The 25,169-nt window shown below is 52.9% G+C and overlaps 1 protein-coding gene across 1 annotated transcript; it reads right to left on the reverse strand.

The window, feature by feature from the left end:
• Window positions 1-682: 682 nt before the first annotated feature.
• Window positions 683-19,233, reverse strand: LOC133274901 (adenylate cyclase type 10-like). The gene is made up of 24 exons (XM_061464493.1): window positions 19,008-19,233; window positions 18,596-18,700; window positions 16,743-16,886; window positions 15,112-15,317; window positions 14,590-14,683; window positions 14,190-14,275; window positions 13,441-13,629; window positions 13,206-13,327; window positions 12,495-12,571; window positions 12,018-12,207; window positions 11,057-11,109; window positions 9,627-9,780; window positions 8,744-8,936; window positions 8,125-8,211; window positions 7,418-7,698; window positions 6,633-6,769; window positions 5,972-6,097; window positions 4,191-4,445; window positions 3,227-3,565; window positions 2,928-2,994; window positions 2,280-2,451; window positions 1,793-1,900; window positions 1,456-1,634; window positions 683-884 (listed from the first exon to the last, which is right to left on the reverse strand). The coding sequence occupies exons 1-24, from the start codon at window positions 19,231-19,233 to the stop codon at window positions 683-685; spliced, it is 3,792 nt and encodes a 1,263-aa protein (XP_061320477.1).
• Between the last annotated feature and the right edge of the window lie 5,936 nt (window positions 19,234-25,169).

The raw sequence follows: 25,169 nt of genomic DNA on the forward strand, positions 1-25,169 counted from the left end.
TAAATGCCTACTTCTCCTGTCCTTTCCCTTCTCTGTCCTGCTCCTTTTGATGCAGCCCAGGATATGGTTTGCTTTCTGGGCTGTGAGCGCACACTGAAGCCGGCTCAGGTTCAGTTTCTCATTGACCAAATGCTCAAAAGGAACATGACCAGCAGGTCAAAGGAGGGGATCCTGCCCCTCTACTCTGCTCTCATGAGTCCTCACTTGGAGTATTGTGTGCAGTTCCGGTGTCCTCAACATAAAAAGGACATGGAACTGTTGGAACAAGTCCAGAGGAGGGCCACGAGGATGATCAGGGGACTGGAGCACCTCCCGTATGAAGACAGGCTGAGAAAGTTGGGGCTGTTCAGCCTGGAGAAGAGAAGGCTGCGTGGAGACCTCATAGCAGCCTTCCAGTATCTGAACGGGGGCTATAGGGATGCTGGGGATGGACTCTTCATTAGGGATGCAACAAAAACCAACCAAGCCCAGCAAATACTCCCAAGTAACTGCCTGCTTCTCCTGTCCTTTCCCTTCTGTGTCCTGGGAGATATTTACAGATCCTGTAACAATAAAAGGATTTAATCTGAATGCGAAGGGACACATGAATATTTAATAATTTGTATGTATTGCTTCTTACGGTACTACAAATATTTGGAGAGTACCGTCTTTCTCCAAATGTAAGATAGATGGTGGTAATGAACTATATGATCATTTCCAAGCCAGCATCATAGCTCGTGCAGGCTGCTGACAGATACAAGTCCACTGCCCTGTCTGTGCTGGCCCTCATGCGCGCTGCCAGGCAGGACAGCCTCCATCCAGCAGAAGTGCCCTCCAGCCTGAAGAGGTGCTCCAGTAAGGAAAGACAGCGGCTCTGCCGCAGCAGCCAGGCGAGCTTCTTCTTCCTGCCAAGCAAGAGAAACTGCTAGGCCCAGAGGCTTTAGCTCTACAGGCTAGAGCCTATGAGCTGGGTCAGACAGGGCCAGGGGGCAAAACGGGTGCCAGACAAGACCGTTACACTTCCTTGGAGGAAATAGAGCTGATGGAGGGGGAGCTGCCAGAAGGGAAAGGGGCAAACAACAAGTACCACAGTGGGAAGCTGGCCGCTAGAGAGGATGTTGGCCTGACAGCACCAGGGGGGCCAAGCTCCTCTTACTGCTCCTTCTCCATGCCCTGGTCCTGCCTCCAGCCCCCCCACCCCTTTTCAGTACAGCTCTCTCTTCCCAGCCAGCACCAATCCACTGCCACAACTCGTGCCAGCAGACACATCCCTGGCTGCAAGCTGCTTTGATACCCTAAGGTATGCTTTGTTCCAAGGGCCTCAGAGGGAGGGAGGGAGAGAGGAACTTTATCGTTCCCTGTTCTACCCTCACATTGCTCTGTGTGGCCTCAAGCCTCGTCAGGTCTGTGCCCATATGCCTGTGATCAGGTAGGAAATAACTCTTTCTCCCCCGGGTTCTTGGTCGTGTTTCTTACTGGGCCTTCTGTGGAAGGGAAGATGCTCTTCTGGCAACATAAGCGGCACACTGCAATTTTTCAACCTGCGACCTGACAAAGTCTTCAGCGCGGTTCCGGGGAAATGGCCTTCCAAGCAGGCTCAAAGCCTTTCTGATCATTTTCTTTGCCAGCTCTGTGCGTCCCACACCATAGCAGACCTGCACAGGAAAAGGGAAACATCGCAATGTGGACTAGATGCCCAAGAGACTGCAGGGATCTGCCAGTGGCCAGAGAAGCCAGAGCTCTCCTGTCCACTGCATCTGGGGAAGGCATCCAGCTCCATCACTCAGGAGATCCCTCCAGACCGCGCCTTTACCTCCCCTTTGAGGCTGAAGAAGGTGGCATCTTCAAAGCGGGATATCACATTCGCTTTACTCTTTAGAGAGTTCCTCAGGATATCTGCTTCGCTCAGCTTCCTGAGGGCCTTTGTGAAAGCACACGGAGAGCAGGTGAGATTAGTGCAGAGCCCATGGCTACCCTTGTCCTCCCCCATTGCCTCTGGCATCTGTCTTCAGAGGGTCTGTTTCTTCCCCTGGTGATACCTGCACAAACAGTCATGTTTTTGACTGTGTGCCTCAGAGCACAGGCACCACTGATCGTTCAGGCCTCCTCCCTGCTAATGCCCCTCATGCTAAGGGCACAGCACCCAATGCCTCTTCCCACACAAGAGGCAAACCAAAGGAAGAAGTGAGGCTCAGAGCTCAACATCTTCCTTCCAAGGACCCACAAAGTCGTGTCCTAGTGCAACGCAAACTTGTCCTTCCCAGAGCCAGGCAGGACACACTGCAAGCAGGGCGACTCACCATGTAGTAGTTGGAGACATGCAGGTAGGCAGCTGCAGTCTCCAGAAGATAGTAAAAGGCTCTGGCAGCATTGCCCAGTGTTGTGTAGTGGTGAACCAATGGCACAAGCACTGACTCCACGATGCCTTTGCAGTCACATGAGAGCGCATTGTTGTCCTCTCTGTCAGTCGCACTACCCAGAGGACAGTGCCCAGGGGAAGAAGAGAGCAAAGAATACAAGGGTATCATCTAGAGTGGTCTTCCTTCCCAGAGACAACATCAAAAGCCCTTTGTGCAAAGCAGAGCAGGAAGCCACAGACAGGTACTAGTCATACAAGTCCTTTGGGAGGAGGGAGTAAGGAAGAAGCTAGGCTTTCTGTCACCTCCCACAGGCAAACCACCTGAGCCCTTGTGGTGGCTTTTTCCCTGTAGATTTTGCAGTACTACTCTGCAGGAACTGGAAAGCGAGGGCTTCTTTGACACTGAGCCGTGGGCGTCCTTAAGCACTCACTCATCTCCACAGCCATCTCCTCTCAGCTCCCACCCCACGGAAAGCCTCTTCGCTAAGCTAGAGTCACAGCTGACAGCCAAAAGCCAGCATTTTCTTTGTCTCCTCTGCACACCCTGAACTCACTCGCTTCAAAAAGAATCAGAACCTTGTCTGCTCACCCAAAATCCTCTTCCACAAAAGCTTGCTGCTGCTGCTGCTCCTGCTCCTCCTGAGTATCTGTAATACCTTGAAAGAAAACCAGGGACACCTCCCACATGTATCCTGGGATAAGAGTTGCTCTCCCTCTCCCAGTAGGCCTGCAAGGATCCTTGCAAGGTGCTAACACACTGAGGAAAGTCTGCAGTGGGTGTCCACTCCTGCTGGGCTCGTTCCTAGCAGATCTACTCCCACTCGACCCCCAGCACCAATCCCTGGGCTCCCGGAGGGCCCAAATTACAGAGCATGGTGCACAGCATACCTGCAGAGATGTAAAACCTCTCCTTCTTCAGCTGTTTTCCAGCCAGCACCAAGGCCTTCCAGGTGTGTGGGTCATCCCCATCATCAAAGTCCTTACAGCTCCCTTTGTCCTGGGTGCTGCTGACAGCGAAGCGGTGGAAGACAATAAAGTCCCCTTGGCCGCAGCTCTGGCATTTGTGTGCATACCGCTCCAGGAAGGCAGCACACTTGGAGTGCAGGGTGACCCGCTGTTTCTGGACCCACAGCTCGTAGGCAGCCTCCCGCAGCAGCGGCTTATGGAACATCAGCACACCAAATGGACACCCCACACTCTGCTTGCTTGGGGGGGAGGTCTCCACACCTGCAAGGCAAAGGGCCTTTGTATGAGCCCAAGCTGTGGCCAGATGGGGAGCCAGTCATGCCTCGGTGCACATCCTGAATAGCAACAGTGCTGCTGCACGCCAAGCCCTGCAGCATGGGGTGAAAGGGCTGATGCTAGCACAGCCTTGGGGATGCAGTTCTCAGCTGCACTGGTCCAGGCAGGAGCTGGGGATGTTGTTGCCAGCCAAAGCAAGCCCCAGCCAGCACTTTCTCCCCGCTCTTGGCATGGCAGCCACCAGCCTCCTGAGCAGGAACCCTGCATCACAGGGTAATCAAAGCCCAATAAAAGCTTGCTGAAGACCCTGGGCCATTCTGGAGGGCATCTTTTGTCTGGATGCTGCAGGTGGCTGGGAGAGGATGTCAGGGATTCCACTCGTCCCATGCCTGTGCTACGAGCAGCACTTGGATTCAGGGGAGCAGAGGCATTTGGGACAGCTGGTGGGAACTTCCCTCCAGTGCAAACCTAGTGTGCTTTCAGACTGACTTGTAACAGCTTTGACAAACCCATCCCCAACAGCCATGCCAGCCCTCACAGGAAGGGAATCACGCCACGCCCTTAGGAGCCCATCTGGGAGCTCCTTGTCCACCCCACTGCTACCACTTACCAATCTCTGCCTGCGGAGGGGTGGCTGGCTCCTTGCTAGGATCTTGGACGTCTTCTGGCTCCTCAGTGCTCTCCGTCCACTTGAGGATGTTGTCACTCACTAGACTGTCCAACAAGGTAGTCATCTTGTGCCTCATTCTAATCGGAAGAATGTATGACAGCAGCTGGGTAGTGAACACCGGCCCGATGATGGCTGCAAACTTCAAAACAGTCTGCTCCAGTGGGGTGATCTCGTCCAGCTGAGCCAGCACAATCTCTGTCAAGGAGAAGCCACACGTCTCAGTCCTACCTCTTCCCCACACTGAGGCTGGAGGCACTGCAAAGATTCGACGCATGAACAGGATAGGCTTTGGCCCTACACTGGCCACTTCTGGGCAATTGCAGCCCAGGACAGGTGTCTGCACAATGGCTCCGCTCCTACTGGATTTGCAGTTCACAGGGCCTGGGAAAAAGTGAGACACTCAACAGACACACTCCCCCACTGGGATAGGGCAGGATCCAGCAGGTACATGCGTCCCACAATGTGCCCTGCCAAACCTGGACTAGGTTTTTGCCAGCCCTGCAAGCAGGGAACAGACAACTTTCACCACCTCAGAGGTGAACTCAGAGCTCCCGAGAAAGGTTGTCTCAACTCAGCCAGACCTTACTCTTCTTTTCTTTGACTTTTCTTCTTGGGTTGCTTTGGGCAAAACAACTTAAGAGCAGGAATGTTTCTTCAAGGTTCATACAAATGGCTACTGACAGACAGGAGGGACATTCAACAGTCATTGACAGTTCCCCTGGCTACAGGTGAACTTCCATGAAAATCCACAGGAAAGTGGTTTATTTTCTTTAATTACGTGTGTCTTGGGTTCAGCAGTAGCAGTCATTTTTCTCCTTCTTAGTAGCTGGTGCACTGCTGTGTTTTTGACTTTAGCCTCGGAACAATGCTTGTAACACCGATGTTTTTAGTTGTTGCTAAGTAATGTTTAGTCTGACCAAGGATCTTCTGAGTCTCATGCTCTGCCAGGGAGGAGGGGAAGCCAGGAGGAAGCAGAGACAGGACAGCTGACCCAGACTAGCCAAAGAGGTATTCCATACCACAGCACATCATGCCCAGGATGTAAACTGGGGGCAGTTACCAGGAAGGGTTAGATCACTGCTTGGTCGGACTGGGTATCGGTTGGCAGGTGGTGAGCGGTTGTATTCTCTTCCCTTGTTATTTCCCTTATCATTATTATTATTGGTGGTAGCAGTAGTGGTTTGTGTTATACCTTAGTTACTGAACTGTTCTTATCTCAACCCATTGGAGTTACATTCTTTCCATTCTCCTCCCCATCCCTCCGGGAGGGGGGGTGGGGGGGTGGGGGGGAGTGACAGTGTGAGATGCGTGGCTGGGCTTAAACCACCACAACATGCCATGAAACCACTGTTAGCTGGGGAACTCAAAAAGAAAGTAGCAAGATAGAAGCTGTGTTCAAAGGTGAGTCAGAGGCAAGTCAAATTTTTGTCCCAGTAGAAGATTTGCTTCTGTGAGAAAAGGGAGTCATTTTAGTGTTGCATCAACAACTTTTCCTCTTCTACCTGCTGCTGGAAAGCAACCAGCAGGCTCAAGCTGCTCCACACACAGGAAGGAAAAATGGTTGCCCACAATGCCAGGACTGTTGCTGGTTGGAGCAGAGCCACCTTTTCCAAGGACAGCCCCAAAGCTGAGAGGGTGACTCTGCAGCACAGTGATGCCCAGCCTCCCTCCAGCCCCTGCGGCACAGCCAAGAGCCAGCAGAGTGGCTCTCTGCCCCTCACCTTTCAAGTTACTGGGCAGCATGGTGCTGTCCAGGTTCACGCCTGGCCTTACAATGCAGATCATGGCCGCAGCCCCTGCTCTGGACCTTGAGCTTGCTGTGAGGGATGACTCCAAGACTGCAAAAGCTAGGTGGAGCAAGAGAGAAGGAATGAGGCAATTTGCAAAGTGACCTGCAGCCTGAAAATGTTTCCAAGTTCACCTGAAATAGTCCAAGGCCCCTTCACACCACACAGTACAGGTGCACTGACCTGCGGGTGCTGAACATGCTCTCTAAGCAGAGCAAAATAGTTTTCACTGGAAGTTTCCCGCTCCTGGCCCTCACCTCAAGCTGGAGTTTGTTCTCAGTTAAGCTAGCATTTGGCCAACATAAGTTCTGTGCTCATGAGAACGTCTCACGACCACAACCTACGTGGTCCAGAACCATTTCCCCTGAGGTTTAGCCCCAAGAACTGAGGCCCCTCCAAGCCACAACTTGTGAGCCACTGCTTTGGCTGTCCTGACAACAAGGCACACAGAAGCCCGTGCCTCTGCCAGGCCAAGTTCTGCATGATCTGCTGCAAGATCTTACTCTGCCCCTAATCCATGGGGCAATGAAGGGGCAAGTTTGTGCTGTAGGGAATGCAACACAGCAACTCATTAGTCAGTGGCAAAGGTTCTTACTGTTCAGGTTCTCCCAGCTGTCCTCTGCTTTTTCACCCCACTTCTTGGTGCGGAACAAGAGCATGTCGTTGCAACGAAGGAAGTGCACCAGCTCCTCCAAGTAATACGGGATCCCCAAGCTTCTTTGGACCAGGAACCTGGGCAGGAACAGATCCAGCAGTGATCAGCACAAGAGAAGTAGAATCATAGAATGGGTTGGTTTGGAAAGGACCTTAGGATCATCTAGTTCCAACCCCCTCCCATGGGCAAGGACACCTCACACTAGACCATGTCGCCCAAGGCTCTGTCCAACCCGACCTTGAACCCTCCCAGGGGTGGAGCATTCACCACATCTTTGGACAACATGTTCCAGTGACTCGCCACCCTAAAAGGAAAAACAGTTGAGGTGGGTAGCAAGCCACTCAGGCATAGCTGGGGAGCCAGCATCTTTGTCACAGCTACACCTCACTTCTGAAAGGGAGGTCCTCCTGCTGGCATGTGGTTTTTGGCCCCCCTGAACCTCCAGCCTTTGCTGAAGTCCCTGGGGAAAGACTTGCAGACAGTGCCCAAAGCACAGAGCAGCAAGCCCTGCCTTTCCTCTCCTCAGGAGCTTAGGTGCTCTCTGGCAGCAGGGCAGACCTCTGCCCCAGGGAATCTGCCACACAGCCTGGCCACTTAGACCAAGCCCTTTTCACACCCCAGATATGCTTGGCCTTGGGGGTCTTCCTCCCTTCCTCCTTGTGAAACAGCAAAGGGTTGGCAGCTCCTATGCTTCGTGTCCAGGGAGCTCCCCTGCTCCAACTTACCTCACTAAAGCCCTAGGGATGCTGACCACTCCAAGGTCCTGGCAGAGCTTCTGCACCACAGCTGAAGGTTTCAGCTTCTCTAGTTGAAAGCAGATGATTTTATGGGACATCAGGTTGTTTGCTGTGGCTTTGTGAAAGCTCTCGGTTCTTGCAAAGCCGGGACATAAGCTCATGACCATGAAGACAGAGATGTTCCAGAGCAGAGGTGCCATGATACTCCAGGAGGCGGGGTCAATGAAATGGGCATTGTCGATGACAAATATGGCATTTCTGTCAATGGTCTGGAAAAAAAAGAGTTGTTCTGAGGGGAATCCAGTGGATTCTCAAGTGTCTTACAGGGAAGGAGATTTTGCCTCTGTCTCTTGAGAGGATGCTCTCAAGTCTCACCCCAACCAACTCCGTGCTTGGAAGCTTCCCAATGCCTAATTTCTTTGAGATTTTCAGGTCATGCTTAACATCACCTGCCCTGCAGAAGGAGGGAGCTTGGGCAAGGGAACGCAGAATTCTCTCTCCTCCAGGGAACGCTTTAAGGGAGGAAAGTTACTAGTATGCTTGTCGGGCTATGGAGAGAACATGGGGGGTTTCTCAGGCCCTAGAGGGCAAGGACCAGGTCCTCCCACCCACTCACACTGCTGTGGCGCAGAGCCCAGAGCCAGCAGGGTTGTTTTCCTCCTCTGACCCAGAAGGAGAAAAGGAGAAATGCTCACCTTCTCTAGCACTTTTGCCCAGGTTGAATGCAATTCCTCTTTCCTTTGCATTTCATGCATTTGGCGAACCTTGTCTGAAATGGGAAACTAGACAGAAAAGCAAAGTCAGGGAGAAACATGTCTCCAGGGCTCGCTACACCTACCCACCAAGCAAGATGGCAGAGCAAACCCTCCCTGCTCTGCCTCAGCACCTTCCCTCTCCCCAGCACGGGTGCAAGAGGCCACAGTGGGACTTCAACTAGAGCCTAAAGCAGAGGCTCAGGCAGAGCTGCATCTTGGCGGTGGGCTGAAGAGCTGGTTCTCTGACTGTGGGATCTTGGGCTGGCTGGAGCAGACCACTCACACAGCAATGACCTCAGCACAAGGTCAGACCCAGCCTCATTCCAGTGCTGCTTCCAGAATGCCGAACAAGGCACCAGGCACTGCCAGATGCAGCGCGGGACATTAAGTCACCACATACAGGCAGCCCCCGGGGCCAGGAATGGGAAACATGTGCTGTGACCCCCTGCAATCCCTCCCCCTGAGCTAAGGCACTCCAGCAGCCTTAGAAGACTGCTGAAGAACCAGAAGGGCTCAGGAGAAAGCCTTCTCCAGGGTCAGAGAGGCCTCTCGCTCTCACCTTGACAAGGAAGATGTCATTGAGGAGGCAGTAGTTGCTCTCTTCGATTATCCCGTTGAGATTTGTCCGTAGCACGTGCTCCCTGGCACTGCACGATTCACACTCATGGAGGCCCATCACCCTGGCCATCAGAATACGCATGGCAGAGAAGGACTGCCTCACGTTGACCTCTAGCAGTTCCATGCCAAATACCCTGCCATGCAAAAGCAAAAGGCACTGAGATCCCCAACGGCCCAAGTCTTCTAAGACAAAAGAGCTGGAGTTGCCTTTAGGGGGAACTCTTCAGCCTCCCACTTCAAAGTGGTACCGGGAGTTTCACTCCTTGTAAGAGAAAGGGCACAGAGAGGCAGTTGCTGCCAAGCCACTGGGAGAGCTAGGTCCAGACCCCTTCTGGTTTCTGCAGCGCTGGTCCATGTCTCCCTACCTCCCTACTGCAGAGGGACTTGCAGAGCTAAGAGGTGATCATGGAGCAAGTGGAGTTTGCCTTTGGGCTCCAGACCTTAGCAGTCTGCCTCTCAGCCACAGAGAGGCTTTTCTGGCCCAGTATTCCTTCTGGGAAACAGTCAGGGGGCAAGCAGGGCTTCTGAGACAGGCCACCCTGCTATATGTTGCATCTGGAATCCAATGCAAAGCACCGAGTTTGGGCTTTTTCCTTCTATTTGTGAAGGAGGAAACACCACAGGTCAAGAAGCACCTCCAACACCCCAAAGAGACAGGGGTAGGAGCAGAGCACGCAGGAGATAACTATGGAATGCCTCCATGAGGCTTTTTGAGGAGGCTTCAGTCCAAGGCCAAGGCACACTGGCCAAGGGGCTGGAGCGTTCCATGGCTCTCAGGGATGGAAAGAAGCAGTGTCCCAAAACTACAGGACAAAACCCTGTACCTGCAGCCAGCAGACTGGCCTAACTGGGACAGGTGATTAAGTAATTGGCTCTTCCCAGCGCCCCTTGCGCCCTCAAATGCCAGTATGTGTCTTTGTCCAAAACGGTTAGAGGCTTCCAAGCAGTTGACAAAGAGGTCAATCTCCTTCTTCCGACCTGTGAAGACAAACAAGAAAATGAGCTGCTGGGGCATGCTAGAAAGCAAAGAGCCGTCCCTTTGGCTGGTACCCTCCACCACAGCTTCCCTCCCACTACCACATCTGGCAGCCTACGATACCCCTGCTGCCTTCCAACCCTCTTGTCCCAGCTTTTGCACCTCTGCCTTCCTCAGAGTGGTAGCGGATGCCCTGTCCCACAGAGATTCAGACAGCCCCATGCAAATCCCCCCTCAGGGATCCAGTACAAGGCTGGAAGGGATGATCTGAGTTGCTTCAGGCAGCTGTGTCCCAAACAGACTTAGAACATCTTCTCCTGGCTGTACGACTGGCCACAGAGCACATCAGTGTTGATACACAACCGTGTTTTAGTTCTTGCTGAAGAGGGCTTGCACAGCATCAAGGCATTTTCTATTTCTCATGCCACCCTGCCAGCAAAAGCAGGCTGGGGGTGCACAAGAAGTTGGGATGGGGCACAGCTGCAACAGCAGACCCCAGCTGGCTTATTTCATTGCATATGATGCTGTGCTTCGCAAGAAAAGCTGGGGAAAAGGAGGAGGAAGGGGGCACATTACGAGTTCCTGTGTTTGTCTTCCCAAGTCCTTGATACACATGTTGAAGCTCTGCTTTCCTGGGAATGGCTGGACACCTGCCTGCCACCAGGAGGCAGTGAAAGAATGCCTGATTTTGCCTGTCATGGATGCACAGCAGCTGCTTTACCTATTAAGCTGTCCGTATCCAGTGGGCTCACTTTTACCCTTCCAATTCTCTTCCCCATCCCACTGTGGGGAGTGAGCAGCCGTGTGGGGCTGAGTTCCCTACCGGGGTTAACCCATGACAGGGCCCAAAACATCCAGCAAGACACTGAGTGATTAAAGGCGTCCGTGATGCTTGACTTTTCCATGTTTACAAGCAGATGCTGCCAAGAAAGCACCTCTGAGGAGTACAAGGGGGAGAACCAACCACCAAAACTCCCCATCAGTCTAGCAGAAGGAAATCTCTTTCCTGATCCCAAGGATGTGGGACTGGTTTAGCCCCCAGGGTGTGAGCAGCTTGAAACAAACCTTCCTATCAGGTCTGGAGCCTGCCTGGGATCACCGAGCGCCTCACCCTGCTTCCCACCCCAAAGATATCAACTAAGTAGGCACTGAGAGAGCCAGCACTTCCTCAGGGCCTCTGCAGGCAACATTATCCCCAGCAAAACCTTTTCCGTTCCCAATACATGTTACTGAGGGGAAGAAACTGGGGTTCAGAAGAGCAAGGCATTCTCCACATACCCAGCAAGGAGGCGTTCTCTGGCATCTTCATGGCAAGAGCCATGCCAAATATGCTAGGAGCAGGGGAAAAAGAAAGTACAAGTCAGTTAGCTGGTTAGAAGCCAAGGGACATCAAGAAGCAGCCTGGCATGGAGGGGCTGGATGTGCTCCTCAGGGTACCTGTTTTTCTTTCGAGCAGCATGTTATCCCCTGCATGCTCCCCCCCACCAAAGTTCAAGCTGGCATGCTGAGAGAGCTTTAAGCATTAAGAAACCCAACAGCCACACCAGGACAAGAGAATATATTGAGAGTCCGTCAACAGAGGCCAGACCCAGAGACATGTGAAAGAAGCAAGAGTGAGCTGCTGGTTAGCAGATATCTTTACTGCGTTGGCCAGGAAAAACCGAGAGTCTTGGAAACAAGGACCCAATGGGCTGGGATTCCAAGCACCTGGCACCTCTGGCTTAAGTCTTCCTGTATTTTCAGAGACTAACATTCAAACCATCATCCAAAAAGAAGGTCAAATCCTGGCCCAGAGGAAGAGCCCAGGTTTGAGGAGGAAGACATGATGAAGAATGTCCTGAGGGTCCACCTTTATCCATGGGAACCAGACTGGCCCAAAGCTTCCCACTCAAGAGCAGCTAGGACAAAACCTTCTTGGGTCAGCATTACCAGGGCATGTGGCAGAGCGAGCACAGCACGGAAAGCACAGTTTGAAAGCCATTTGGACAGAGCCTGAAAGCCAGGTTGTGTCTACCAAAACAAAACCTTCCCCATTCCTGTGGTTTCACTCCCACTCTCCCAGCAAGAGGAAACAGCAGGGAAGAGAGGTAAAAAGCCTCCTACACCAGGGCTTCTGACCGTCTCATCCACAGTGAATGGAGAGCGGCTTCTGCTCTCTCTGCAGAACTCCTCTATGCTGGCCAAGCTGGACCCTTGATGCCACCATCCCCTCATCCAGACTTCTCAAGAGGACACTCACCTGTTGGTGGTGATCCCCACATATTGATAGACAGTGACAGGATGTTTGAAGCCTTTCATCTTTCTCTCCGGCAGCTCCTTGAAGTAGCAAGAGGGCAGCCCAGAGCTGGCACAGGTTGTGGTATCACAGGTCACCAGCCCAGAGTAGCTCATCATCATCCGGGCTGCCAAGTTCACCTTCTGGCCAATGACTGCCAGAGAGATGAAGAAAGAGCACACAGTGATGTACCTGTGCCACCAGCTCCACAGTGCCCTTCCAGACCAACGGCTGCCCTACATCCGACACCCGCAGCCCCACAGTGGGTTAAGCAGATCCCAGGGGAACAACCAGCTGTGGAGCCCAGTGTCCCACCCCAGCCCAGGACTGGTGCTGCCTGGGCCATTCCTGGCTGGTTGTTGGACAGGCACTCTCCCCAGCCTGTCTTCCTCTTCCCACCAGCTCACGCCAGTTTCCCACACCGCACACACGTGCTTGTACCTGTGTACTCGTGCCTCAGAGGGTGGCCAATGAGGCCACAGAACGCCATCCCACTGGTAACAGACACAGACACTGTCCTGGCACACAGGGAAACAACACGGCTTCAGAAGCGCTCCAGGTGCAGTCCTGCCCACCCAGCTTCATCTCTTCCCGCATCTCCCCTCAGCACTAGCCTGGGCCACTGGCCATCCTGCCCTGCCAGCCTGGGGTTCGGGGTACAGAGAGCTCAGGGCTGTAAAGGACCCAGGCGGCAAGGACAAGGAACAGGGCTTAGAGCACAGGCAGGAACTTTTGGGCACTTCTCCTGAGACCCCCTTCCCTGAGCTGTGACCTGTGACCAGTGGGAAAAGAGGGAGGGAAGAAGGTGCCACAGCGTCACTGCCTGTGATGACAGCAATGTAAGATCAGGTGTCTAGGCCCCATCACTGTTCACAGGCCAGTCACCCAGAAGGTGCTGCTTCTGGCACCAAGGAGCCTCTCGCCTTCACTAGGGCTCATTCCAGCATGGTGGCTAGCAGGGTGTGCTTAGAGACACTCTGCCTGGCTGCCCAGGGATAAGCCCAGGGGTTGCCTGCCACCTCTCAGGGCACTGTTTCCTTCCTGCCAAGGAAGGGAGGACAGGGGAGGGTAAGCTAGACGCAACACTCTTTCTTCCTCTGCTTTACGCTGGCCCAGGCAGCATGCGCTCCCTCAGCCCCACCAGACACTCACCCTGTTTTTGCAATGATCTTGGAGCACGAGTTGAAGATCTGAAAAGCACTCTGCAAGGCATGAATGCTCTCATGGGCCAGCTTTACTCCAGGGAGTCCGAACACACAAAGGAATGTACAGCCCTGCCAAGGACAGATGCAGCACATCTTGCCACAATGCCTAAGAAGGAACCTTCCCCTCTTGCTCAGTATCCACCCTCTTGGGTTGGGGGGAGATGATTCCACCTCACACTCACTTTGTCAAACAGGAAGACTTTGTTCACTTCACCCTTGTGAGGACAGACGATTTCCTGCATCAGGCTGCTGACTTCACTGAGGACACTGCGGAAAGATACTATGTCCTTTGTATCAAAATTCAGGTGGAGGAAGAGGATGGTGACTGGCCGTAGCTCACAGAGGAAGTCCTGCGGCACTCTGTCTTCAAGCTGGAAGACAAGAGCATGACGGCTTCACAAGCCTGCTCTCCCAGGGGCTGCCCACGCCAGGTACAAAGGGAGAGCTGGTGTCCTGGCAATAGCAGGTACTAGTAGGGGAAGAGAAGATCCTCCTCTCGGTTTAAATGGTCGGCAGGCTGCCCAGCTTGCAGCAGTCAGATACCAAATCAGAACACAAATGACAAAGGCGAGAAGGGCGCTCCGGTAACACCCCATCTTGGGACAGTTACGGACATGAGTGGTGACACTGAGCGATGCTCATGGGGCTTCAGTGGATTCTCCCCTCTATCCTGCCATCACGTCCACAGAACATGAAGAGCCATACCCACAGAAAAGACAAGAGATGCAAATGTCTGCCCCACCACCCATCTCTCTGAGGACAACTCATCCAGTGGTGCAGCACCTGTGCCCCTTGGCCCAATTTGCCCACATTGTCATCTCGGGATGCATTTTCTTTGTTTGGCTTGCTCTCATGGAAACTCCCTCTCTGAATGCACCACTTCTTCTGCCCTGCAAAAAAAGCAGCCCCAGCAGCAACGGCCCAGGCGTACCTTCCTGAGAACAGCTTTTGGGATGTAACTAAGTATGTCTCCCACATCAGTATCAGGGTTCAAGAAAAGAGCAGGCCTGACAGCATCTGCGGAGAGGAAACACACATGGTTGCTGTGGGAAGATGGGACTACGAGCTGTTGGAAAGCAGGGGCTAGCACTGGCAACAGGGGAGAGACTCCTGCGTTTGCTTGTGTTGCCACCTGCAGGTGCTTAGGGCAGAGCTGTCCCCTGGAAGGAGATGGCAGCAGCAGCAACTGCCCCAGCTGATGCACAAGAGGGCCAAAAGCATGACTGCTAACTGAGAGGGGAAGAGGGGAGCGGTAGTTCATCCCTGACCCCTGCAGCAGCCAGGCCCCACGTTTCCAAGCAAAACCAAAACAAGGTGAATCTGGCACTCACATTCGTTTTCCGTGAAGCAGCACTTCTCCTTCTGTGGAAGCTTGTCTAAAACATTTTGGCATTCCGACAGAGACATCTGGTTCATGCCCGTAACCTGAAGGTACACAGAAGGAAAGCACTTGACACTGGCTTCTCCAGGAGTCCCAGGGGACAGATCCTGCCCTCCACTGTCACTGTCCAGAAAAGGGGAGAAGAAGCCTATCTGGCTGGACAGGACAGCAGTGCTTCCTCAGAAACCCTGGAGCTGAGCAGACGTCTTCCAAGCATCCCCCAGCTGTCAACAGCTCCGTGACCCACGGAGGACACTGCTGGTGGGGCCAAAACTCTTCCAGTGCCTCCTGACCCCTCAAACCAAGCAAGCCCAGCCCAGAGTTACTCCTAACATAAAAGGACAAGAGCATCAGCTGCTCTCCCCTTTCAGAGCTACAACTCTCTCCACATTCAGCTCTTCAGCTTTCTGAGGCCTCCCTCCTTCAGGTCCAGGTCCTCAGAATGGCTCTAGATGCTGTCCCATCCACCTACCTTCACAGCTGTTTTGCCCGCAATATGGCTGGTTCTGAGCCTGTGCTTCTCACATAGCTCCCAGCAGGAGGCTGAGAGGACAATTTCACCTGCTTCCGCAAGCTTTTCGGCCTCACAGACATCCTCCAGGGCCTTGCCAATGACACAGAAGTACTGCTGCCTCTCGTCTCCAAACCTCAGGTGGTGCATATTCCCTGCAGAGATCCCTGGGAGAGAGAGAGGGAGAAGCAGAGCTCTACAGCCTCCAGCATTTCAGCTGTTCAGAAGCCAATCTGAACCCCAGTGGGGAGATGGTCATTATGGAGGGGGAGGGCATCCTCCATCCTTCTCGAGGGGCTACTGACACAGGACCCTTAAATGGGTGTTAAGAAATAGACAAACCAAGTGGACAGTGACACTGTGTTGAGAGTGCTGGCTGTCTTAACCTGCCCCAGAAACCCAGCAAACCAAGCCCCTGATCACCGCCCACCCCCTTTACATGCAGGCGGGTTGTAGCTGTCTGCTCAAGAAAAACTACAGCCTGCAAAACCCTTCTCACAGCCTTAAGCAATGCAGCTCTCCTTTGCTCTTTGTGAAAGGCAGGGGAGAATCCAACACGGAAAAGGATGCAAAGCTGCCTCCACCTGAAAAATGAAGGGATAAGTTCCTCCTGCAGGCATCTGGCCGACAGCAGATGCTCAAAGACCCCAGTATTCAACCTGACACCTGCTCTTCCTTTGAGCTTCACAGAATCATAAAACCATAGAACAGTGAGGGCTGGAAAGGACCTTAAGATCACCTAGATCCAACCCCACTGCCATCTCGCACTAGACCATGTCACCCAAAAGGCCGCCAAATTGGTCAGGCAGGATTTCCCCTTAGTGAAGCCATGCTGGCTGTCACCAAGCACCTTGTTGTTTTTCATGTGCCTTAGCATGCCTTCCAGGAGAATCTGCTCCAAGATTTTGCCAGGCACAGAGGTGAGACTGACTGGTCTGTAGTTCCCTGGGTCATCCATTTTCCCCTTCTTGAAAATGGGGGTTATATTTCCCTTTTTCCAGTCGTCAGGGACTTGACATGACTGCCATGATTTTTCAAATATGATGGACAGTTGCAACTTCATTCACCAGCTCCTTCAGGAACCGCAGACGGACTGCATCAGTTCCCATGGGTTTGTGCACATTCAGGTTCTTAGGATGATCTTGAACCAGATGCCCTCCTACAGTGGGCCGAAGGTCTTCATTCTCACAGTCCCTGCATCTGCCTTCCAGGACTTGGGTGGTGTGCTCAGAGCATTTGCCAGTGACGGCTGAGGCAAAGAAGTCATTAAGAACCTCAGCCTTCTCCAAATCCAGGGTAGCCAGTTCTCCTGATAGCTTCTGGAGAGGGCCCATGTTGCCCTAGTCTGTCTTTTTATTTGCTACATACCTATAGAAGCTCTTCCTGTTATCTTTCAGATCCCTTGCCAGGTTTAATTCTAACTGTGAACGCACACAAACCCAGTGGTCTGGTGTCCAACTACAGGTGGCCCCTTGAATGCTTGCAGGAGATGCTTTCCTTTGGCGCTAGCCCCAGGCGGGGATCCCCGCATTCCCTGCCAGTGTGAAGCACAGGAGAGTGCCACAGATCTGCACCTGGCACAGCACTTGTACCTATCTTAAGTCGGAATTTCTGACCCACGAGCATGTCATGCCTCCGGTACTTCTTCTGGATCTGCCAGCTACAGTGCACCACAAGGCTGATGGTCTTGGCCATCTCACTGGGTCTTGCTCTCCACAGCAGCAGCACAGCATCCCCTGGGGAAAGCAAGGGAACGTCAAGGCTCTGCTGAGACCTGACTCTCCCTGACCTACGCTCCATGGCAGGGACAGCAGAAACCAGATGACGTGCTGAAAAAGATGGACTTGTGGGAGGCCATAGGCCTCTGGAGGACCTCTGGACTCGCTGGGACTCCTCCTCCTCTTGCGGCCTGGCAGCCTGAGCTGTGCTGTCACCAGCCCGTCCCTCCATTCCCCCGTCCCCCCGTCCCTCACCAGCACTCCAATAAATGCCTTCGGCTTCACCTTCTAGTAGGTCTCCTCCTCTCAGTGCTGCCTCTGCCCTCACCCCCAGCACAGAGCCCTGCAAGCTGAGGCAGAGGGAGGGGAGCCACCACCCTTGCCGAAGCCAAACTGCAGGCCCAGGGTGGGAAGAGAAGCCTGGAGAAAGGGCGCTGCAAAGGCGTATGAGAGTGGCCAGGAAGATGGCTCAAGGTGCTGCACAGAGCCTCTGAAGGAGGACAGCAGAGCTGCCACAGCAGTCCCGTGCTGCAGATTAATACCCATGGGCATCATCATCCTAAGTACGTACCAGCAAACTTCAAGATGTCACCTCCAAGAGTCAGCATGTCTGGAGACAGAGGGAAGGAAAGGAAGAGTCATGTGGACACCTTCTTCCATAATCCACAAAGGAAGCCCCCGTGCTCAGAGCGGAGCACCCAGGCGATGGTGCACTATCCGGCACAGCTTAGGAAAAGCACCACCCTGGCCTGCCTCCCAGGCTCCCAGGGGCTGCAGCCCTGGTACCTGCACAGAAGGCACAGAGGCATGGCCTCAAGCTGCCACCTAATTTTCAGAATGGTGGAGGCTGGAAGGAACCTCTGGGGTCCATCTGGTCCAACCCTGCTCTCAAGCGGGGCAGAGCCAGCTGCCCAGGACGCTGGCTAGATGGCTTTGGAAGAGCCAAAAGAGGAAGATTTCTCAAGCTCCCTGGCAATCAGTCAGTCACCTCTCACAGCCAAAAAGTGTTTCCCAACTTACAGAGGGAAACTGCTGTGCTTCAGTGCGTGCCCATGGCATGGCCTCTGGTCCTGACAATGAGCACCACTGGAAAGAGCCTAGCTCTGTCTAATCTGCTCCCTCCCTTGAAGTTTTAGACACATTACTGTAAGATCCCCCCTGAAGCCTTCTCTTCCCTAGGCTAAACAGGCCCAGTTCCCCCAGCCTTTCCTTGTAGGAGAGATGCTCTAGACCCTTCATCCTCTTCGAGGCCTCTTCTGCTTTTCTTTACAAATGCTGCCAAAGGGGTGTCCAGAATGTGCTCATAATCAGCTCAGAAGGGTCAAGACATCCCCTGAGAAAATGGGCTTGGAAGGGTCTCTGTCTCTCCCTGTCTTTCCCACACAACGCCAGTGCCAGCATGTCCAGGTCACTTGTGCGCTGGCACTTGCTTGGTGCTCTCAGCCTGCTCTGGGCCCCCAGGCACCATGGAGCTGGGTGTTCCCATCAGAAGCACAGAGGTGGCTGCTGAGAAAGTGGGTGCCTCCTTGGCCACAGTGGGGAGCAGAAAGGACCTGCACTTGTCCTGACTTGCCAGGAGAGCCTGGCTGTTCTCACTGTTCCTCCAGGCCACAGAAAGTCCCAGCCCTTCCAAGGAAGCAGGACTAGGTTGCCCAGGATACCAGCCTCCCCATTCCATGAACAGCCCTATGGCCTGCCGCCAGGCAGTCCTGCAGCATGGCTCTTACCCTCCAAAACGTCACACAGGTAGTGATTGAGGTCTTCCGCCAACTCATCAGTGCCTCTCTGTGAACCACCCTTCCAGATACAGTGCTCTGTCAAAGAGGTGAAATCTGTAACAGAGACACCCAGAAATCAGGAAATGAATGCCCTGGGGACCAAAGGACCTGGCAGCCAGTTCCACACTGGCCAGCCGGGGTGCCCAGCCCGGCACCTTCCCATGCCCCAACACAGTGTGGGTTGCAGCAGTGCTTAACCACCCATGATAGCCCATCCTTTTTGGGAATCCCAGCAGAAGACCTCAGCATTCATTATGGCCACTCACTATCAGCAGCAGGGGCAGGGCTCCAAAGGGCCTGGTGTGTGCCAGAATGGCTCACGTTCCTCGATGTCACAGTTGCTCCTCCCTGCGCACCCTACCTGAAATATCTGCAAAGAGCAGCACTCCGTGGACTGCCTGAAAGCTGGTCCCGAGGTAGTCGCTAGAAACAAGGCTGGGGAGAAAAGCTGCTGCTTTGTCCAGCTCTGAGCTGCAACGTTTCCTCTCCCAGGAAGAAGACGCCATCTGCACCCTGTGGTGTCCGGGGTACCTCAGGATCATCTGCTGTGCCCAGCTGGGAGAAGAAATATGACCCCAGTGCGCCATGTGAGGTGCCTGCATGTGGGGCAACTGTCCCTCTGCCCACAGGGTGGCCACAGTCACTGGCAGTGGCCTCCTCAGTAGGTCTTTGCTTCCCTGTCAGCTCTCCGCACACATCACAATGAGCTGACAGTGACATTCTCTGCGGGTCATCACCTTTGGAACTGCTGCCCCGTGGCCGAGGCTTCCTCCTTGACACTGGGCCACTGGCTGGAGGTGGCCAGCACCACCCCATTGCTTGGGGACAGCACCCAAGGGAGGCACATGCAGACCTGCTGCAGTGCCTTGCACACACAGCTGTTTGAGAGCACTGCTCCTTCCCGACAGCGGAATAGCTTGTCACCGTTTTCCCAGTAGTCTTGCCCGCTTCTTTTTCCAGTGCTCCCTTGCTGCTGCAGCAAAGGGAAGGGACAGTGCTCTCTGGTCTGGAGACAGGAGGGGGAGAGGGACTGGGAACCCTTGCTGGGCTGTATCTGAAGAGCACCAGGCAGCATGCAGTGGGCCACCCAGAAGTCCAGGACAGACTCCAAAATGGTGGGCATGTTATCTGGCAATGGAAGTAGTTAAGATTTTGTAAAGGGCTATGTGTATGAAAGCTTGGGGATGTTGAGTTTACACTTGCAGGTAGCAAGGAAAAATGTTTCCTTACTGTCCTGGGTCCAGCAGTAGCCGTCATTTTTCTCCTTCTTAGTAGCTGGTGCAGTGCTGTGTTTTTGACTTTAGCCTCGGAACGACGCTGATAACACCGATGTTTTTAGTTGTTGCTAAGTAATGTTTAGTCTGACCAAGGACTTTCTGAGTCTCATGCTCTGCCAGGGAGGAGGGGAAGCCAGGAGGAAGCAGAGACAGGACAGCTGACCCAGGGGAACAGAACAGGGGTGAGCAAGTGGCCCCGTGGTCCTTAGCTGCCGGCTGGGTTGAAACCATGACACATCTCCAGTGCAGACTTCCCTCCTGCCTCTCAAGGGGCTCCATGATGTTGGCTCCACGACACAGGCTCAAAATGCCAAAATTAATATTTATGGGGTAGAAGAAGGTGAATCCCATTGGTTGCAGATGCTGTCCCTACGTTAATATTTTTTTTCCTCCCCATAAAATCTAGTCTTTAGGTGCTGTTGCAGAATGACTCTAAGAGCAGGACCATAGAGTTCTGGAGGACTGTGCAAGCAAGGCAGGGGGTGGCCCCCACAGGTGGCCGGAGATCGGACCTGGGAGGAGAATGTGGAGGAAGCTGTGGGGGGGCTAACCAATACTGTTGTGCCAAGAAGGAGTGGCTGAATACCACTCCTATATATATGTGAACTGCGTCACAAATAAAGCAGAAGCTGCTTATCACCCATATTGGGTTAGCGTGTCTGCTTTTCCTCGCCGCTTACAAATGGCGCCCGAACAGGGACGCAGACTACAGGGCCCTGGTCGCTGGGGACCCGGATTACAGGGCTCCGACTAGCGGGGACCCGGGATACAGGGCCCCGACTAGCGGGGACCCAGATACAGGGCCCCGGTCGACGGGGACCCGGATACAGGGCCCCGACTAGCGGGGACCCGGATACAGGGCCCCGGTTTAACGGGGACCCGGATACACGGCCCCGCTCGACGGGGACCCGGAACGGCGAGTGAGCGGCGCCGGCGGCAGTGGCCGGGAAGCGCGGGCAATGCTGCTGCGGTGGCGTGACGGACCCGGGTGCTCGGACTAACCGAAAGGAATCCGCCGCTGGGGCGAACCAGACACTGCTGCGTCGGGAGGCCGATCCGGAGACCGAGGTTACAGGACGACCCAGAAGAAGATGATCCGGAAAAGGCTGGCCATGAAAATGGACCGAGAGGTAGCCCTGGACTTATTACAGTGCTTTTTATAAGAGCGGGGAACTGAGCCCTGAACTTTTTACAGTGCTTTTTATAAAGCGGGGAATTGAGCCTGAGACTCTAAAGCAGCTAGCAGGTCTAGCGGCTAGGGAAGGCTAAGGGATTTTTTTTGCAGATCCTAATACAATATTTGAGGAGAGTGAGTGGCGAAAGTTTGGTGATGAACTATTTGACTCAGTGCTTAATGATTATAAAAAGGCAAAGAAACTCGGTAAACCACGGAGGGAAGTAATGAACTGTATAAAAAGATACAAGGCAGAAAAGAAAACTGCCGCGGTAGCAACGGAGAAACTAGGAACAGACGTCCCCGGTCGGTTGAAACCGGGGGAAGATTACAACTCGTTCCCCCCCCCAACTCGCGGGAGCACAGGGTTTCCCCCCACCCCCCACCCCCACCCCCTTCCTTTTCTCCCCTTCCATCAGAAGGTGCCGCGGAGGAGGTGCAACCCCCTGCTCCCCCACCACCCCAGTTCCGAAAGTAGGGACTTTGAAAAGGACAGAGAAAGTATATTAGAAGGTATACGTATGATAAATGCCGAGGAATCCGAAAGAAAGAGGGCGGTGCCTCGGCGCCGGATCGATTGCGGCGCCACTTTGAAGCACGCAGTAGAAAATAGGGATCATGCGCGAGCGGGAGATTTAAAGGAACCGCGAGCCTCTCCAACCCACTATGCCCTAGAGTGAAAAAATTTTTAACTCAGTCACGGAGGAGCCAGGTCTGCAGATGGCTACATACCGAACGAGATACATCTGATAAGAAAGACACAGCTGCGAGCAACGGAGACCCCGAGTTCGGCGCAGGATCAGCCCCCGAATCCCCTGAATCCGAGCCAGATTTATATCCTCTGCTTCCAGACCCTGACTCTTCGTCTCCCGGGTCGGTCTGCTCAGACTTACTGGCCCTGGAGACGCTCAGTTGTAACAATGGATAATCAAAGAGGTGAACATTACCGGGGAATTTTCTGCAATGGGCATCTTTGCATATCCTGTGTTTACTACACAGCAGGGGGCTAAAGAGTGGGAAGCTCTTGATCTCAAAATAGTTAAGGAGGCCTGACAAACAGTGACCACGTATGCGTTACAATCCTCTTATACTCAAGCTGTATATGTTATGATTTTTTCTTGCAACTGACAGGGGGAGCCCATACAGTTTCTCTGTGATACTCATGTACTAGAAGTTGGTAAATATAAGTATGCCCAGGTTTCTATCAACCCTTGGAGACCTCTGTAGATACTGCTGGCCACTTCTTCCAGCACAGGCTGGCCACCTGTGTCGGAATGAGTGTGCATTTTGGTCAGTATAAAAGCCCAAGCCTCATACGATGTGGGGGAGGCAGAGCCTCTGCGGGGACGCCCGCTAAGGTTGAGCCTGCCACCTCGCACTGCAGTGATGCTTCTCGGAGCTGGTTTGCTGTTAGTCTCCACAGGGTCCTTGTGCCACGTTCTGTACGTGGGACTGTAGTGGGAGTAATGATGGCTTTTGCAGGGACTTAAAAAGAGGGGGGGAGGGAGAGAGAGTAATGATGCTGCACTTAACCTGTTTAACCCGTCTACTTCTCAAGAACTGAAGAACTGATAACCTGGGGGAGGGGGTATATTGGTGTCCTCCTGCCTACAGGTCCATGGTGACTGCCTGCAAAGTTTGTCAAGCCTTGCCATGAGCTGGACAGACGAATGGATAAACCTGATGCCTCAGCTACAGGAGCTGACCGTGATTACCCCAAGCAGAATGAGATAGAGGAAGAGAAAGAACAAATAACTGCAAAACATCACTTGGGGGCAACTGAAAAGTAACATCCTGAATATGTGTGCTTGTAAAATAGCTATTATTAGAGGTTGTGATTATGTGTATAAAACCACCTGTATTTACTAGCTAGGTGCTAATAAGAAACTGCACCTTGTACTGTATAGATTTGTCACTTGTAAAAGAGATGTTAGAGTATGGAAATTTGCAGTAGCTGCTAGAAAATGCTAAGGCAAAAGCTAGAAAAATTTTAATACAATGGTAGTGTTATAAAGCAGGTGATGGAACAAATTTAAGAGGGGGGGAGAATTCCACTGGTAAGAAATTTCTTTGGCTAGTCCCTCACTGCCATCAGCATCTTCAACATGCTGCTGCACCCTGTAATAGTTACTCTGCTAATGTAAATGTGTGTGTGCCTTGCTGTAGTAGCAACTTGTTACTGGATGAAGCAGGTGAAACTGTGCATTGACAACAAGGTGCAAGGACTGAGGCTGACCAAATGCCTGCTACCACAATCAAGGGCAAGACTGGGTTGGCTTCTGTGTTTGCCACCAAGAAGAACCTTTAGCTCCGCTGTTGGCTGCAACCCAGCAGGCGTGGAGCGGTGGGCACACATGCCATGCCAGACCTTGATGTGAAGGATCAGAGAGCTATACAGCCTGTTATCAGAGAGCCATACAGCAGAAAAAAGGGGCAGGCCCAGGCAGCCTCTAGTTGGCATATGTTGGAAATATAATCTAGCCCGGATCCCCTGCTCAAGTAGAGCCACCCAAACCATATATAAAACATAAAGGGGGAAGATGTGGAGACGGTGTTCTCACAGGAGAATGCATAAGTGGTACATAAACTTTGAATAGTCCTGAAAGATACAGCAAGGCCATGGGAGGCCCGAAGAAGCTTAAGCAAGCAAGATAAGAGGCTGGAATTCACCAAGTTAATGAGAACTGTGGACTGTTGGCAAGCTTTCAAGGTTGAGTTCTCACAGCTGTGTTTAAGCAATTATATGTTAGTCACTAAGGGTCTTCAAAACATGTATCCAATCATAATATGCCAAATCACTGTAAGTGCTTCAGCTCAACTAAGCAGACTGGGTTGCTGAGTTGCTAAGCAGACAATTCTACATCGAAGGCAATTCCCGATTTGTTTTAATGTTGACTCTGTAAGACATGCAACACTGCAGAACCTTTTGTTGTTGGAACAGGGACATGGATGTGAAGAGTCTGATGGAATGTCTTGTATGAGTCTCTCTGATTATGTTAATTCGATGCACGCACAGCTGAGAACCCTGGCTCAGCTTACCCAGCAATAGTAAATGAGCAATATCCTAAGAATAACTAGATGGTTGTCTTCACGGGGCATTACAGGTTGAGTCAGACACTGCTGTTTAAAAGTATTGCACTTATGTATCATGATTAGGTTAATCATCGTAGCTATTAGACTTGTTTATAGTTGTGTGATAAAACAGGTGAACAGAATAACCCATAATGCCTTGCTTGCACAAAGAAAAAGGGGGGAATTGTTGCAGAATGACTCTAAGAGCAGGACCATAGAGTTCTGGAGGACTGTGCAAGCAAGGCAGGGGGTGGCCCCCACAGGTGGTCGGAGACCGGACCTGGGAGGACAATGTGGAGGAAGCTGTGGGGGGGCTAACCAATACTGTTGCGCCAAGAAGGAGTGGCTGAATACCACTCCTATATATGTGTGAACTGCGTCACAAATAAGGTAGAAGTTGCTTATCACCCATATTGGGTTGGCCTGTCTGATTCTCCTCGCCGCTTACAAGGTGCCACCAGTTCATTTCCCCAGTTAATTCTTGAATCCTCATGAAAAATAACGTAGTAAAGCTGGGATAACCCCAGGAGTGGAGGAGCAGGCTTGCCTGTGCTACACGTTCCCTGCATTGAGGGTCTGTTCTGCTGCAGGTCTGACGCTGCCAGACACAGGCAGGGGTAGGCAGGATCAAATGCAATCATTAGGCATGTTTCATAGGATTGACCAGGAAGAGTCATTCCTGCGTGAGAGGCCAGGCCGGGACCTTGTTGAGAGCCACAGAGTGGCTGGCACATGCCCTTTGTACCTGGGGGGACGTTACTGGGGTCCATTTGGGGGCGTTTCTCTCTCCAACCACAGCCAACACCAACCAATGCCACTCATCTTCACTGCTGGAACCCCACCAAGGTCGAGCTGGTCCAGTGCCGAAAAAACATCAGGGCTCAGAGCTGTTTAATGCAGAGGGGAGAAGGAGATGAACCCCAAGCAGTGGCTCTTACACAAGAAGTAATCAACTCTGCAGCGATGCCTTGCACTATTTTCTGTTTTGCTCTGTCCCAGA

This window comes from Pezoporus flaviventris, unplaced genomic scaffold (assembly GCF_033815535.1).
Source record: "Pezoporus flaviventris isolate CSIRO_AGI_PZ_B2104156 unplaced genomic scaffold, CSIRO_AGI_Pfla_v1 ptg000002l, whole genome shotgun sequence".
NCBI classification, from domain to species: Eukaryota; Metazoa; Chordata; class Aves; order Psittaciformes; family Psittacidae; genus Pezoporus; species Pezoporus flaviventris.

Excerpts from the sequence above, each read along its gene's own strand:
- LOC133274901 (XM_061464493.1), bottom strand. The coding sequence starts at position 19,233 with ATGGCGCACTGGGGTCATATTTCTTCTCCCAGCTGGGCACAGCAGATG. Across the intron at positions 11,110-12,017 it reads GTGGGGATCACCACCAACAG|CATATTTGGCATGGCTCTTG; the intron begins GTGAGTGTCCTC and ends CCCTGCTCCTAG. Across the intron at positions 2,995-3,226 it reads GAGGTTTTACATCTCTGCAG|GTATTACAGATACTCAGGAG; the intron begins GTATGCTGTGCA and ends TTTTCTTTCAAG.